Source organism: Myxocyprinus asiaticus, chromosome 35 (assembly GCF_019703515.2).
Source record: "Myxocyprinus asiaticus isolate MX2 ecotype Aquarium Trade chromosome 35, UBuf_Myxa_2, whole genome shotgun sequence".
Lineage (NCBI taxonomy): Eukaryota > Metazoa > Chordata > Actinopteri > Cypriniformes > Catostomidae > Myxocyprinus > Myxocyprinus asiaticus.
The window spans coordinates 30,987,147-31,003,859 of NC_059378.1; the positions used below are offsets into that span (position 1 = coordinate 30,987,147).

At 40.0% G+C, this 16,713-nt stretch overlaps 1 protein-coding gene across 2 annotated transcripts in view; it reads right to left on the bottom strand.

Annotated features, from left to right (window-relative positions):
• Positions 1-16,713, bottom strand: part of mettl1 (methyltransferase 1, tRNA methylguanosine) — a 113,684-nt gene that overhangs the window by 48,223 nt on the left and 48,748 nt on the right. For both annotated transcript variants that reach the window (XM_051672382.1, XM_051672381.1), the window contains exon 4: positions 15,637-15,750. In XM_051672382.1, coding sequence (XP_051528342.1) covers positions 15,637-15,750 — 114 coding nt within the window. The remainder of the gene's footprint in view (positions 1-15,636; positions 15,751-16,713) is intronic.

Sequence of the window (16,713 nt, forward strand, 5' to 3'; positions counted from 1 at the left end):
TAAGGAATAAAACTTCGATTGAACCAGATATTCCATCGCAGCACAGTTCTGAATTTCTTTACTGATAAAATTGAAATCAGACATTTTTTTTAAATTATGCAACCATCTGCCATAGCACCTCAGAAGACAGCGTCTCATATTATTCTCTAAGAGAAACTTCAGTCCTTCACTGTCCTAGGTCAAGAGCAGCAAACAAAACATATCAAAATGTCAAAAGCAACAACATGTTAGACCCAGTACTGACTAAGCTCTTAAAATAAGTGTTTCCTGTAATCTCAGAACATATTATTAACTCATTATCCTTGGGGCATGTCCCAAGAAACTTTAAGCTGGCAGTTATCAAATGCTAATCAAGAAACCACAGTTTGATCCTGGAGAGTTGACTAATTACAGATCGTTCTCTCAAATCTCCAATTTATGTTGAAAATACTAGAAAAGGTAGTGTCCTCCCAAACCATGTTCATTTTTACAGAGAAATGGTATATATGATGTATTTCAGTCAGGCCCCATACAGATATGCACTTATCAGAGTTACTTGCTCTTATCATCTGACTGCTGCTGCATTTTTCTTCTAGTGCTTTTAGAACTTAGTGCAGCCTTTGAAACCATAGATCATGACATTCTCTTGGATAGGCTTGAGAATTATGTTGGCATTTTTGTACAGGCATTAGCTTGGTTTAGGTCCTATTTATCATACTGCTACTACTTTGTGTACATGAGGAATTGTCAGATCAAACTAAAAGTATGGAGGGCCACAGACTGGGCACTCAAGGAACTGTACGGGATTATAAGCAAGTAGGAAACCACGCACCCTGAGGCCACGTTCATTGTGACCAAGGACTTTAATAAAGCCAGTTTCAAATCAGTTGCACCAAAATACCACCAACACATCAGTTTCAACACACGAGGGGACCAGGTTTTGGACCATTGCTACTCTCCCTTCCGGGATGGCTACAAATCCCTCCCCCGCCCACCATTTGGCAAATCGGACCACTCTTCCATTCTGCTTCTGCCTGCTTACAAGCAGAAACTGAAACAGGAAGCACCCACCCTCAGAACGATCCAGTGCTAGTCAGACCAATCAGACTCTACGCTACAGGACTGTTTTGATCACACGGACTGGGAGATGTTCCGGTCCGCCTCTCATGATGACATCGAGCTTTACGCTGATAGTGTAATGTGTTTCATCAGAAAGTGCGTGGAGGACGTCGTTCCGACCAGAACAATACGGATCTATCCGAACCAGAAGCCATATTAATCCATTAATAACGATGTTCGCGTGGCACTTAATGTGCGGACCTCCGCTTTTAATTTTTTTTATTTGAATTAATCCGGGAACGCAGAGGAGCATAAACAAGCCAGTTATGCCCTCCGAAAAACTACCAGAACAGCAAAATGCCAGTACAGGGACAAGATTGAAAGACAGTATAACACCACCAACTCTAGAAGCATGTGGCAGGGAATTAACATCACAGACTTTAAAGGGAATAAAAACTCCGCCATGAACACCGCTGCCCCGGATGAGCTAAATACTTTTTATGCTTGTTTTGAGGGAAATAACACAGCCCTCGCGGAGAGAGCTCTCGCGGCCGAAGCTACAGAGGTTAGTTCACTCTCCGTCTCTGTAGCGGATGTAACCCGATCCTTCCGACGGGTGAATATCCGCAAAGCCGTGGGCCCAGACGGCATTCCGGGCCGCGTCATCAGAGCGTGTGCGAACCATCTGGCTGGTGTTTTTATGGACATTTTCAACCTTTCCCTCTCTTTGTCTGTAATCCCCACATGCTTTAAAACATCCACCATTGTGCCTGTTCCAAAGCAATCCAAAATCACTTGCTTAAATGACTGGCGTCCTGTTGCTCTGACCCCCATCATCAACAAATGCTTTGAGAGACTAATCAGAGATTACATCTGCTCTGTGCTGCCTCTCTCTCTAGACCCATTGCAGTTTGCTTTCCGCAACAACCGCTCCACTGATGATGCCATTGCATCTACAATACACACTGCTCTCTCCCACCTGGAAAAAAAAAGAACACTTATGTGAGAATGCTGTTTATAGACTACAGCTCAGCATTCAACACCATAGCGCCCTCCAAGCTTGATGAGAAACTCCGGGCTCTGGGCTTAAACAGCTCGCTGTGCAGCTGGATCCTGGACTTCCTGTCAAGCAGACGCCAGGTGGATAGAATAGGCAGCAACATCTCATCACTGACCCTCAACACTGGAGCCCCACAGGGCTGTGTTCTCTGCCCACTCTTGTATTCTCTGTACACACATGACTGTGTGGCAATACATAGCTCCAATGCCATCATTAAGTTTGCTGATGACATGACGGTGGTAGGTCTGATCACTGACAAATGATGAAACAGCCTACAGAGAGGAGGTGCACACTCTGACACACTGGTGTCAGGAGCACAACCTCTCCCTCAATGTCAGTAAGACAAAGGAGCTTGTGGTGGACTTCAGAAGAAAAGACAGAGAACACAGTCCCATCACCATCAATGGAGCACCAGTGGAGAGAGTCAGCAGCTTCAAGTTCCTGGGTGTCCACATCACTGAGGAACTCACATGGTCCATCCACCCTGAAGTCGTTGTGAAGAAGGCTCATCAGCGCCTCCTCTTCCCGAGACGGCTGGGGAAGTTTGGAACGAACCGCCACATCCTCACACGGTTCTACACCTGCACTGTAGAGAGCATCCTGACTGGCTGCATCTCCGCCTGGTACGGCAATAGCACCACCCACAACCGCAAAGCACTGCAAAGGGTGGTGCGAACTGTCAGACACATCATCGGAGGTGAGCTTCCCTCCCTCCAGGACATATATACCAGGCGGTGTGTGAAAAAAGCTCGGAGGATCAAAGACTCCAGCCACCCGAGCCATGGGCTGTTCTCACTGCTACCATCAGGCAGGCGATATCGCAGCATCAGGACCCGCACCAGCCGACTTCATGATAGCTTCTTCCCCCAAGCAATCAGACTTTTGAACTCTTGATCTCCCACGATCAAAATACATCAGCACTGCACTTTATTACACTTACATCTCTCACCGGACTGTCATACATTATATTATTATTATTATATTATATTCTCTCTTAACAACTTACTATCAACCGACAGCCTGAATGTCAATACAGTACAATACAACCTACTGTATGTTCTATATATACTTTTTTTTATTGAAAAATGTGTATCTATATTGTGTGTATTGTATACTGTAATGTGTATATTAGACTTTAAATTGTGTTGTGTTAATCTGATGTATATTGTAAATTGGTATATGTCTCATCACTGTCACGACTGCTATGTTGCTCGGAACTGCACCTAAGAATTTCACACACCATTGCACTTGTGTATATGACTGTGTGACAATAAAAGTGATTTGATTTGATTTGAAGCTCATCTCAAGTGGCTCAAACGGAGAACCCAGTAAGCACATTCAGTACCAGTGCTAAGTCCCAGACCGGGACTGTAGCAGGGTGAGAGGGCCTCAGCTGTCTAGCACCACGAAGAAACGCATTGGTTAGAGGGGAAATTACAGACAGGGGAAAGTGGCCGGTCACTATGGTGCTGACATACACTTTATGCGTGGATGGAGTCTGTCATGTGTTGGACAAGTCCGTCATGACAACTTTGCGACTGGCCACTAGGCCAAGTGCAACGCCCCTTCTAACAGAATGAGGGTATTTCCAAATAGCTAGTGTGTCTAGACAGTGGCACTTCACTAAGAGACATGAGCAACTGTGTCGCCACATACGATGAGGAACTCTCAAAGCTGACTCAATGGGAAGGCCTCATATTGTCACTGTCCGATGAAAAACACGTATCTCCACTTTTGGCAACTTTGACTTTTTACCATTGACGAAATGCGCTGAATGACCTGTTCCTATTGTTTGAATTGTGCATCCAAATGACCAATGAAAAGACGTTTAATCAGGCTCTCTGTTTAACAAGTATCTCCACTGGCCCCGAGAAGTGTCCATCAAAACCACGTATGTCCCGCCCTTATGTTTTGAAGAACGCCAACTAATTTACATCAGCTGTCCGGCTGTCACTTGAAACTAGAGTCAGTCTACTCATTTATAACACCACCACCAAGATAAAGTATCTTCATTTGTTCTTTGAAAATGGTGTTAAAATATGTACAACTATGAAGAAAGTCCAAAATCATAGATTTGTGTAAATAACATTATTGTTTTTTAGTTTGAAGTGTAGTGAAGAGATTGCCTCCACTCCGCTGGCTCTGTGATTTCCCTGACAACCAAAGCCATCCATGCATGCACAATGTCAGGAGGCTTTAAAAAGTAGACTATACCAGCCATATACAGTTGCCAGATTTCCATCTTCATGAAACCGCGAATGAAAGCTAATTCTGACAATTTGAGAAATTGAAAATCGGTCTCGAAACCGAACTGTCCACACAAAAACCAGACTAGAAACCCTAGTCATAAAACTGATTTCGATCTAAAATAGTAAGTGAAAGCACCGATTATATCCATAAATAAAATATCTGGCAATGAACCTAATAACTGAGTTCTGGGAACACTAACAGTTAGAGTATGTAACTGAACATGCACCATTGGAACCCATGATAAGAAAACCTGTGTCCAATTTTGCTAACAAAAATCCATGTCCAAGTCTAAGAAGGAAACTTGCCAACTGAGCACCAACACACTTTTTGCCCAACTGACTCTGACAAACACGGAGGGGATCCAGCCTAAGCTTTCAGAAAAAAAGCAAGACGAGAGTGAAGCGTCTTCAGTTCACGCGCTCACAGTGAAAGTTTTAAGTCTCACTGAGCACCGCTTATGCATGAGCTTGGCCCAGACAGACAAAGCAGCACTTGTGCCCATCAGACAGAGGGATATATTGCTTGCACAGTGGAAAACATTTGCGAAATGCCATCTTTATAAAGACATTAAGCAAAAGGCTCTTTTAGATTCTTTTCCTTGAAAGAAACACCAAATGCAACACATTGCAATCAATATCAAACACGGAAGTGTTCAAAGGATACGTTGTTCGTCAGAGCACAATGGAGAAACATTAAAAAAAAAAGAAACACTCATTGTACAGGGGTGCAAATCCAAAAGACTAAGCGATGAGGTTTCCAGAGCATGAGAGATGTAATTGTGACCCTGAAAAAAAAATTCTGGATGAAATAAACTGAAGCACAGTGCCATATGCCCACGAGCATGAGGGGCGGAGCGCCAAGCGGCATCTGCCAATCCAGAGTGGTGAGATTCTAAAGGGTTTCAGAGATCATCACTCCTGGGAGAAGTTCCCATAGCTGCAGCTACTGACACAGCGTCATGTAACCGTCTTGAAATGGAACATTGTGTTGTTTCTCCAAAGATGGAGCGCCTATAACTCCAGAAGTATTAAAGATATTTTAATAACCTTTTAGTTTCTGGTTCAGAACAAACTTTTATTTTTGAATCTTAATTTAAGGCCCTACATGGTTGAATCCCAGAGGTATGGGGCTCTCAATATAGCTCCATGAATTATTTTTTTTCAATGGTCGAAATTAAATGGTCACATGGTGGGTCACATGGTATGAAGCTATTTTTTTCTTGTTCAACAAAACAAAAGGTCTGAAGTACAAATGCTGTATAAACTAGAAATGTACTTTATGTATATTTTTAGAATACCATAAATGTAAATTTTTAGAATAGTTTTAGGATTAAAAGTCCATGAACAGACAGTTATTTGGCCAACACACAAAAACAAGTCAAATACAATTCCAATACCCCAATTCCCAAAAAGTTTGGACAATATGGAAAATGCTAATAAAACTAAGTGATTTGTAAATTCTATTCACCCTGTTATATTAAGAGCACTACAACAACACATTATTTGATGTTTGACTTTGTGAGTTTATTTATTTATTTATTTTTTAAATATACAATAATTATAAATCCCATGATTGCAACACACTCCAAAAAAGTTTTGACAGTTGAGTGTTACCACACTATATCATTTTTTCTAATGGCACTTAAGACAAAATTTGGTTAAGTTTTATCCCATTTATCCATTTATTCAGCTGCGCAATCATACGGGGCTTTTGTTGCCGTATTTTGTGCTTCATAATGCGGCACACATTCTCAATTGGAGACCTGTCAGGACTGCAGGCAGGCCAATCTAACTCCTGCACTCTCTGCTTATGCAGCCATGCACTTGTAATCTGGGCAGAATGTGGTTTGGCGATGTCCTGCTGGAAAATGCAGGGCCGTCCCTGGAAAAGAAGGCATCTTGATGGCAGCACATGTTGCTCCAAAATGTGTACATATCTTTTTGCAATAATGGAGCCCTCACATATTTGCAAGTTACCCATACCATGGGCACTGACACACCCCTATACCATGAAAGACACTGGCTTTTGGACCTGATGCTGATAACATCTCGGATGAGAAACTATAAAAAAATAAAAATAAATTAAAAAAAAATAAAATAAATATTACATTGTTCTAGAGCCCAGAGAAGTCATGGCACTTCTGCCCCTTAACTTTGGCCTTGCCCTTTACACATGAGATTTGACCAGATTCCTTGAATCTTTTAACTATATTGTGCACTGTAGATGGTAAAATGCACAAAATCTTTCTAATTTGTCTTTAGCGAACATAAGTGCATATTACTCATGTGCTATCCTCTCTTCATTGGCTTCCAGTGCGCTACAGAATTGATTTTAACATTTTATTACTGGTTTTTAAAGCACTACACAATCTGTCTCAGTATATTAGTGATCTCCTAAGCCACCATAAATCTTCTAGGCTACTGAGATCTTCAAACCAAATGCTGTTGGCTGTCCCTCGGTCCAAGCAAAAATCTAATGCTTTTTCAGTAGTTGCCCCTAAACTATGGAATAATCTTCCCCTTCATATTCGTTTGGCACCATCTGTTGAGGTCTTCATGTCTCAGTTGAAAACTTCTCTTTTCTCTTGCTTTTGAATCTAGGGAATCTTAAACTGGAGTTATATGCACATACACTGTCCTTTTTAATATATTAGTCTTTCCTGTTGAATTTATATTGCTTATATGTATCAAATCACAGATATGGAACAACAATACCCAGACTCAGTTATTATTATTCTCGGTGATTTTAACAAAGCAAACCTCACACGTGAACTGCCCAAATACAAACAGCACATTACATGCCCAACCAGAGACAGAATTATACTGGACCATTGTTACACAACAATAAAGGATGCATATCGCTCAGTCCCAAAGCTGCTCTAGGAACAATCTGATCACTGTCTGGTTCATCTTCTTCCAACCTACAGTCAGAAATTAAAATCTGCTAAGCCTGTATTAAGGACTGTAAAGAGATGGACCAACGAAGCAGAGCTGGAACTACAAGCCTGCTTTGACTGCACTGATTGGAGTGTTTTTGAGGCTGCAGACACCAATCTGGACGAGCTCACAGATACTGTTACATCATATATCAGTTTCTGTGAGGATATGTGCATTCCTACTAGGACTTATTTAACAATGACAAACCATGGTTTACAGCGGAACTCAGGCAGCTTCGTCAGGCCAAAAAGGATGCTTACAGGGGTGGGGATAAAGTCTTGTACAATCAGGTCAGGAACACACTGAATAAGGGAATCAGAGTGGCTAAAAGAAGATACTCTGAGAAGCTGAAAAACAAGTTTTCAGCTAACGACCCTGCATCAGTGTGGAGTGGCATGAAACAACTCACAAATTACAGGACTCCTGCCCCCAACCCTGTGGTGGACCAACAACTGGCTGACGACCTGAATGTGTTCTACTGTAGATTTGAAAGGCCCAATCTCACACCCCACACCCACTCTGACCTTCAATTCACACAAACACCAACACCTCCTGCATCCCCCCTCCTACCCCCTCCTGCTACTCAACCTGCACTTAAGATCTGTGAAGATGATGTGAGCCACGTCTTTCGACAACAAAGGATAAGGAAATCACAGAGCCCAGATGGCGTTTCACCTGCATGTCTTAGATCCTGTGCTAACCAGCTGGCCCCCATCTTCACACAGATCTTCAATAGATCACTGGAGCAGTGTGAAGTCCCATGCTGCTTCAAACATTCCACTATCATCCCCATCCCAAAGAAACCAAAAATCACAGGACTTAATGACTACAGACCTGTCGCCCTGACGTCTGTGGTCATGAAGTCATTTGAGAGACTGGTGTTGGCCCACCTGAAGAACATCACTGGACCCTTTCTAGATCCCCTTCAATTTGCTTAGAGCAAACAGGTCTGTGGATGATGCAGTCAACATGGGATTACATCATATCCTGCAACATCTGGACAGACCAGGGACATATGCAAGGATCCTTTTTGTGGACTTCAGTTTGGCTTTCAACACCATCATCCCAGCTATACTCCAGAATAAATTACACCAACTCTGTTCCCTTGTCTATCTGTCAGTGGATTATCAGCTTTCTGACGGACAGGCAGCAGCTTGTGAGACAGGGGAAACTCACTTCCAGCACCTGTACAATCAGCACTGGTGCCCCCCAGGGATGTGTGCTCTCCCCACTACTCTTCTCCCTCTACACCAATGACTGCATCGCCAAGGACCCCTCTGTCAAGCTCCTGAAGTTTGCAGATGACACCACTGTCATCTGCCTCATCCGAGATGATGATGAGTCTACATACAGAAGGGAGGTTGAACAGCTGGCTGTCTGGTGCAGTCAAAACAACCTTGAGCTGAACATGCTCAAAATGGTGGAGATGATTGTGGACTTTAGGAGGAACACCCGAACACTGACCCCACTCACCATTCTAAACAGCACTGTGGCAGCAGTGGAGTCGTTCAGGTTCCTGGGCACTGCCATCTCACAGGACCTGAAGTGGGAGACCCACATTGACTCCATTGTGCAAAAGGCCCAGCAGAGGTTGTACTTCCTTCGCCAGCTGAGGAAATTCAACCTGCCACAGGCCCTGCTGATACAGTTCTACTCAGCAGTCATTGAGTCTGTCCTCTGCACTTCAATAACTGTCTGGTTTGGTTCAGCTATGAAATCAGACATCAGAAGACTACAAAAGGACAGTTCGGACTGCTGAGAGGATTATTGGTTGCCCCCTGCCCCCCCTTCAAGGACTATTCACTTCCAGAGTGAGGAAAAAGGCTGGAAAAATTACTCTGGACCCCACTCACCCTGCCCACTACTTTTTTGAACTGTTGCCTTCTGGCCAATGCTTCAGATCTCTGAGCACTAGAACCGTCAGGCACAGGAACAGTTATTTCCCCCAGGCTATCCATCTCATGAACAGTTAAATTGCCCCATTGAGCGATAACTATGTGCAATACACAGTTTAGTCTTTCTTATATTTATCTAACACATCCAACCTCTTCTGCCATTTCATTCCTCTGGGGGGAAAAAAACAAAACATTTGCACTGTACATAACAGATTTGTATTTACACTGTACATAACAGATTGTATTAGATTTGCACTTCCCATGTGTATGTGTGTATGTATGTATGTACGTATGTGTATAATTCGTTTTTATTTTTTTATTATTATGTCTTGCTGCTGTTTTTGTATTGTTTTTGTATGGTTGTACACTGGAAGCTCCTGTCACCAAGACAAATTCCTTGTATGTGTAAGCATACTTGGCAAAAAAGCTCCTTCTGATTCTGATGTATGTTATATAAAAGTTGCTTGATCTGTAACCCTTAGTAATTTTTGCTGCAAAAGGATCTGTATAAAGTATAGCACCCAGTTAATAAAGTTTTCCCCAAGGCCACATCTTTCTAAAGTATAAACAGCAAATATAGACAGATAGTATAGACAGTCCTTATTTTAAGAGAGATATTAGTTTCTTGAAGTGATTGGGGCAACCTATCTGTTGCAAATTAATAGTCAAATATAGCTAAGAGGGGATCTATTAATAAATGCTCAAAACTTCATAAAATGTACATGCATGGCCATTCGGCCCTGGGGATTTACCGGATTGCAAACTATGGAGAGCAACTCTGGCTTCCTCCCTTGAGATGGGAGCATTAAGCAACCCTCTTTGTTCCTCAGAGATACTTGGGAGTGTTAAGAGATCAAAAAACAATTCCATAGAACTACATTTTTTAGGTGAATATTCAGTGCGATACAGTTAGAAAAACATTTTTCTAAATTTATTATTTATTTTTTAATTATTATTTAAAACATTTTACCCGATTGGAATCCACAATAGAGGTAATAAACTGTGAATCAGATTTAACCATCAGGCGAGCTAAATATTTGCTAGGTTTATTGCCATATTCGTACATCTTTTGCTTTGAAAACAATATATTAGTGTTAGACTCTTGTGCTAACAAGTCCAAGGAGGCTTGTATAACACATTTTTCTAAACTAACTGAGGAATTGGTCTATGGTCTATCCTCCTCTTGGATTAAGGGTGTGCCACGAGGCATCTAGATATCCTAATTCATCACACAGGGCAAACAAATGTCTTTGACTGCTTGGTAGTAATAGAATCCAACAGTGGATTCATCAAACAGTTCAAGTCACCCCCTATAATCGTAGTCCCAGAAGCAGTTTCTCTAATCAGAGAAAGCTTTTGTGAGAAACTTGGTGGGCAATATTTAAGTGTTATCTCCTCTCCAAACAGCGTCCCTTTGATAATAATATATCTACCATGCTTAGTGCTTAAAATCCTAAACGGTACATTTTTATTGACAAGGATGACCACTCCACTGCTATTCGCTGTAAAGGATGAAAAGTAAATTTGACCAGTCCAACTGTGCTTGGTTTAAATGCTTGCTGTCATTTAAGTGGGTTTCCAGCAACAAAGCCAAATCTATATTTTCTTTACTTAACCAGGGAAAAAAAACATTCAGAATTTTCAGTTGTCCATGTAAACCCTTTACATTCCACGTGCATAATCTCAAATTGTAAGAGCCATTTACGTGTCAATAACTTGAAGAAATAAGTAGATAAATATAAGATGGAGACTCCCCTCTATAGAGTCTCTCATGTTTGTCCATCATTACTTCACTGGTGCTACCAAAATTAAAATACAAGTGTCTCTGGGCATCAAGAAAAAAATAGAATACCAACAGAAACAAAACAGGGCATTTCCCCATACTGCAAAGGGAACAGTATCACTTACAGTACTATCATTCAGTTCTGGTAGAGTGCAGGTCACCCACTTCTTGAACTTCAAATGGGAAAGGCACCAACAAGCAAACAAACAAACCTTCCAATAGCAGACCACCTAAGATACAGTATGTACATACATTATCAGGCCACCCGCACCACTGAGTGAAAAAAAGAAAACCCACAATAATAATAAAAAAAGAACGCAAACACTGATTTAGATCGCTACTTTGAAAATGCTTGTTAAAGTTCCATCAAACTCTTGTCAATCGATGGGCTGTCAGCAGCTGGTACCTGAGCGTGGACCTGGGACCTGAGTATGGATGCTGACAATTCCTGGCAATAAACTCTGATACTGCTGCTGGCGTATCAAAGACTTTAGTGCCATTTCCAAAGGTGACAAGCAGCATGGCAGGATACAGCATAACATAACGGGCTCAAATCTCTTGTAGCCACTGTTTGATTGGATTGAATTCCTTACACCTCTGTAGCACTGAAGCAGAGAATACTTTGTAGAAAGACACCTTGCTGCCCTTGTTCCACATATCTCTGTCCGCAGACATCTTCCCTCGTGTCGAGTACCTTCTGCCTGTCTCCAAAGTTGTGAAGGTGCATTATTAAAGGCCCATCCTTGATGCCTGGTTTAGGAGCCAGAGTGTGGTTCCCTTGGTCTGAAGCTTAAGAAATTCAGGAATCTATGTTTGGAGGAAAGTGACAGTATTGGTGCCTTCAACCCCTTCTGGTAAACCTAAAACACGATTTGTTTTTGTGCCGACCTTTGTTCTCCAAGTTGTCCATATTCTCGGTGAGGCAATTTGTCTTTCAAGGGATAGTACACGGGTTTATGCATTTTCCAATGATTCCGCCACTGCCATGTTTCTCCGTTCTGCCTCATCCAGATGATTTTTAGTTATTTACAGTTGCTCAGTGTGAATGTGCACGGTTTCTGCCAATGGACCAAGTTTCTCATCTATTGTTTCAGAGATTGTCTCAAGCATAGTTTGTAGTGATTAATAGTCAAACATAGCTAACAGGGATCTATTAATAAATGCTTAAAACTTTATAAACTACATGCATGGCCATTCGGCCCTGGGGATTTACCGGATTGCAAACTATGGAGAGAAGCTATGGATGGGCAAAGTTCTGTATCGGCTGTGCTAAGTTCAATATCGCTGCTAGCATCAACTGCACTTTGCTCTGACGGGTCATCTGACGCATCTGCTGGAAGATCCTTTTACTCAGTTTTTGTGGCAGGTCTTGGCATTTTCAAAAAAAGTCTTCAGCCACATAATACTTCAGTTATATTACCGAAACCGTCAAGTTGTGTCTTCATTAAGTGAAAAATGCAATATAATTGGATGAGTGGTGCAGGAGCGTTTAAAAGCTGCTGCTACTTCTAATCCGCCATCTTGCCTCCCCACCTTGTTATTTCATCTCGTCAGATTATTAGTCCTAAACTGCCCATGTCAACTTTTTTGGAAAGTGTTGCGGGCATCAATTTCAAAAGAAAAACTATTGTTAAAAAAGCAATGCTGTTTATTAGGTAAAATATGAAGTACCTTGTCTTTATACTGTTTTTGTTTAAATACAAGTCAAATTACAAATACAAAAAGTACAAATCACACCTTTTTGTTTTTTATTGGCATTTGGCATACTGTCCCAAATTTTTTGGAATTGGGTTTGTAGATGATAGACATAGCATTATTATGAGAATTATTATAGAACTGTTTATTATAACTAATGTATATGTATCATTTTTGGGGGGGCTTGATGGGTCTGGGCTCCTTTATTATAATAAAGCTAATAGCATCACTAATAGCAGCTGTCAAATATCCCCACCTACTGTTTGAGCCACACTCCGTCAGGCCTTGCCAATCACATGGCTAGTGGAAGAGTCCAAACCCAATCGTGCGACACTCACAGTTTCATACATTTTCAAGGCAACCCACAATGACAGCATGGTACAAGAAAAAAAGATAAAGGGTAAAAAGTGAGTTGTTTCCAAGTCTTCACTAAATGATGAGTCTGACTGAGAGACCTGTTTTTAAAATTATCCATACAGTTCATTTTTATTTAGGCCTTTGTGTAAATGTTGGCTTTTAGATGGCCCATTCTCCTCTGGTTTTATAGCATGAACATATGTCAATATTATTTATCTAAGGTAGGCCTATGTTTAATATAAATCATGTATTCATTGAATAGTTTAAGTGATCTAATTTTTCAATATGACCGTAAGGCAGTGTTTAAAACAGTAATGATGATTATTATATTGCAAGGCTATAGATTAAGAGTATTTGTATTCCATCCTAAAATGAATGCAGGGAAGGAGGCAGTAATAAGTGAAGTGTCTTTTACTGTCGGGCTATATTGCAATTGGGCCATTTTAATATAAATTGGGTAAACAAGTGAACACAATAAAACCCACACTGTCATTCATTCAGGCAACCTTGCTCTCAGAACAAGGATATTTTTTTTATAAATGTCACATTGGTCACGTTTTAAAATCATAATTTATACTTTCTAAATTTTGCTGTATCGTTTTCGAACATTTTGGGCTTGTTTTTTTCCAGCCCAAGTTGCTTGTTTCTCTTGAAAAATCTGGTGACACTGATGAAAGAATTCAACACCTTTCAGAGCACGTCTCACAGGAGATACACATGTAGCACACAACTCCACATTACTTCATTCTAACTATTGATTCGACTCTGTCCAGCACAAGTCAAATGGAGTCATTTTACATGAAAATCATTGTGGTGTTGCCTTAAATAATTTGAACTGTAACGGATTTCCCTGACAGAGCAAATCAAAATAGTTGGACAGCAAACACTGGATCTTATTGTCCATGTCATTGGCATTTACTCTTTAGACAGTTCAGATTAATTGGAAGATTAGATTAGCGGAAGCAATAAAGAAGTTCAGATGCCTGTTATCCATTCTTACCAGCACAAGTATGGAAAGGAGAGGATGTGGAAGACAAGTGAAGTTTTACTTGACAATATATTTTAGCATTCTGTATGGTTAAATTTGGAACTAAATCTGAATATTGTTTGAACAAGGGGAAAACATTACTTCTAATTTGTTTAAAGTGGCTATAAATGCACACTTAACCCAAAAATGAAAATTCTTTCATCATTTACTCAACCTCATTTTGTTACAAACCTGTATCACTTTTTATTCATGGAAGACAAAAGACATATTGTTTATCAAAATTAAGACAAAGTATTTGGACACATTCTGTTTGTCAAATGTTTATTGAAAAATAACCATAATGAATAATGCACTACACTGCCTGTGTGAACTTGAGGGGAACTGACTTTATACAGAACATCCAATAAAATCCCCTTGACACCAGATGATTAAAATACAACAAGTTAAAATCGCTTGGAAGTTACGTTATTTCTGAAAATAAATTGGTTTGCACATGACGCTTGCTTTGTGGGAATACTATATGTTTTTAGCCCCAAAGGAGGATGTCATTGCTTTTTTAATAAACAAAAAGGAATCCTACACTAACTTATCTTTGATTAAGTTTACATCTAGTCTGTTTTTCTGTGGATTGCTTTTGTTGTGGTATTACAGTCTCGACACACAAATCTGATACCTAATTTTTACAAAGTGTCCTTACAGTTTCCATCTTCATTGTTGCCAGATCTACACAGACATTGCTTACAGAAGAAATTCTGTCTTTCTCAGGTCTTTTCAGACATTCTCTAATCCCCAGAGGGGTTTCTGACTCCACACTACTGCTGAATGTGCAGTCGCTGTAGGGATGTAAACTGTTAACCGGAATTAACAATTTGTTCGACTAATACTATCGGTTAAAAATTAAACAAGAGGTTTATTAAAGAAATAACAGAGCTAATTTAATGTTTTTAACATATGCTTATGTGCACACGAGGGCACTGTTAACACATAAACCACTGTCTTTCTCTAAGTCTGAATGACAAGCGATCCATTCAAAATGTGTTTTTTTTTTTACTAAATATAAAAAGGAAATATACGGTTATTCATTCAAATGTTGATGTAATAACTATTGCTAAATATGCACATCTGTCATGTGAGCCTGTTTTGTTTCAGCTAGTATAAATCTTTGTCATGCATTTTTGGTCATTTGTTTGATTCATGGCTTAGCGGTTAACTGGTTAATAACCGGTTAATGCTGGTGGTTACTTGGATAAAATAATTTACCAAAATTTGCATCCCTAAGTCAGTCTGTATAAATAACCCATGTTCACAATCGCAAGTGTGGCATTGTTCTGTTCGAGTCAACCTCCAGTGCTTCTGCAACACAAACACACACGCCCTGGTGTTGTACCACCATCAAGACACCAGACAAATCAGATGGCGACAGAAGAGTACAGAGAATACATAAAATATGATAATATGAAATATAATATGATAACATGAAAAGACTGACAGAAGGCTTTAGGTCCTTTAAGAGCCATGTTCCCTCTTATTCCATATGAATAACATCGAGGCATGTGCTAGCTATTAAAAAGATCTAACCAAACATCATGCATTAATTTATTTTAAACAGCTCATGAAAGAGAAAGTGTACTTACCCCTACTCTGAGTGTGTATGCATACTCTGCCAGTAATGTAGGGCTAATGATCCGCCATTTGTGTTTTGTTTTCTTGAAGTGTGGATCCGGAAAGAGAAAGAACATCTTGCTAAGCTGCAAAAGAAAAAAAGAAAAGAAAAAATGTAACTTGTTAAATTTTTTTTACAAGAACTAGTGCTGGGTATCGCCAGCCAACTTACGAAATGATACGCATCGCGATACACATCACAATTCTAAATACTGCGATACATCACAATACATTTGTCACGATTCAATATATCATGATACAGTTGTTATAAAAAGTCTACACACCTGTGAAAATGGCAGGTTTTTGAGATGTAAAAGATAAATCCAATATTATTCTTTTGATCACTTCATTATTTTAATTGCTTTTTCGTTTCGTTTGGAGTGCAATTTGAATTTAGAAATGTATTTTGAATTAAGTTTTTCATTTTATAAATAAAAACATTTTCAATATAAATGTAAAAATAATAATTATAATGATGATAATAATCACTGAAATATAAATCATGGTTCGAGGTGAATGTGTTTTTATATTATTTTATGTTTTAATCACAGATGTATAGGCTGCAGAGTTATGGTCACAATGAACTGCTCTGTGGAAATAAAGCGAACTGAACTCAAAGCACCTCCTGAGCTGAGATGTCTGACGTCATTTGCAGCATTCACAGATGATACTGTTCATGCGCAAAAAAAAAACAAAACAAAAAAATTCTGAAGACAGAAAAGAAGAAAGAGTGAGAACCTTTTACATGCACATGTTCCACGAGACTGCATGCCTCCGTACAAACAGCACGTCATACATGCGCATAGACGGCTTTTCTGTCATCTGTTCTTAATAATATATTACAGTGCGTCTCTTCAAGCGCGTGTCTGCCAGCACATTTGTAATATTAATTTGATAATAATAATAGCCTAATAATAATAATAATAATAATAATAATAATACATTAATGGGAAAATGAGCCAAATATCGTGTTGACCAAGGCATCAGCTATTGGCGATCACTCTGACCATCGTCAATCCCTGAGATCGTCGTCTGTCTGCACAACCCTA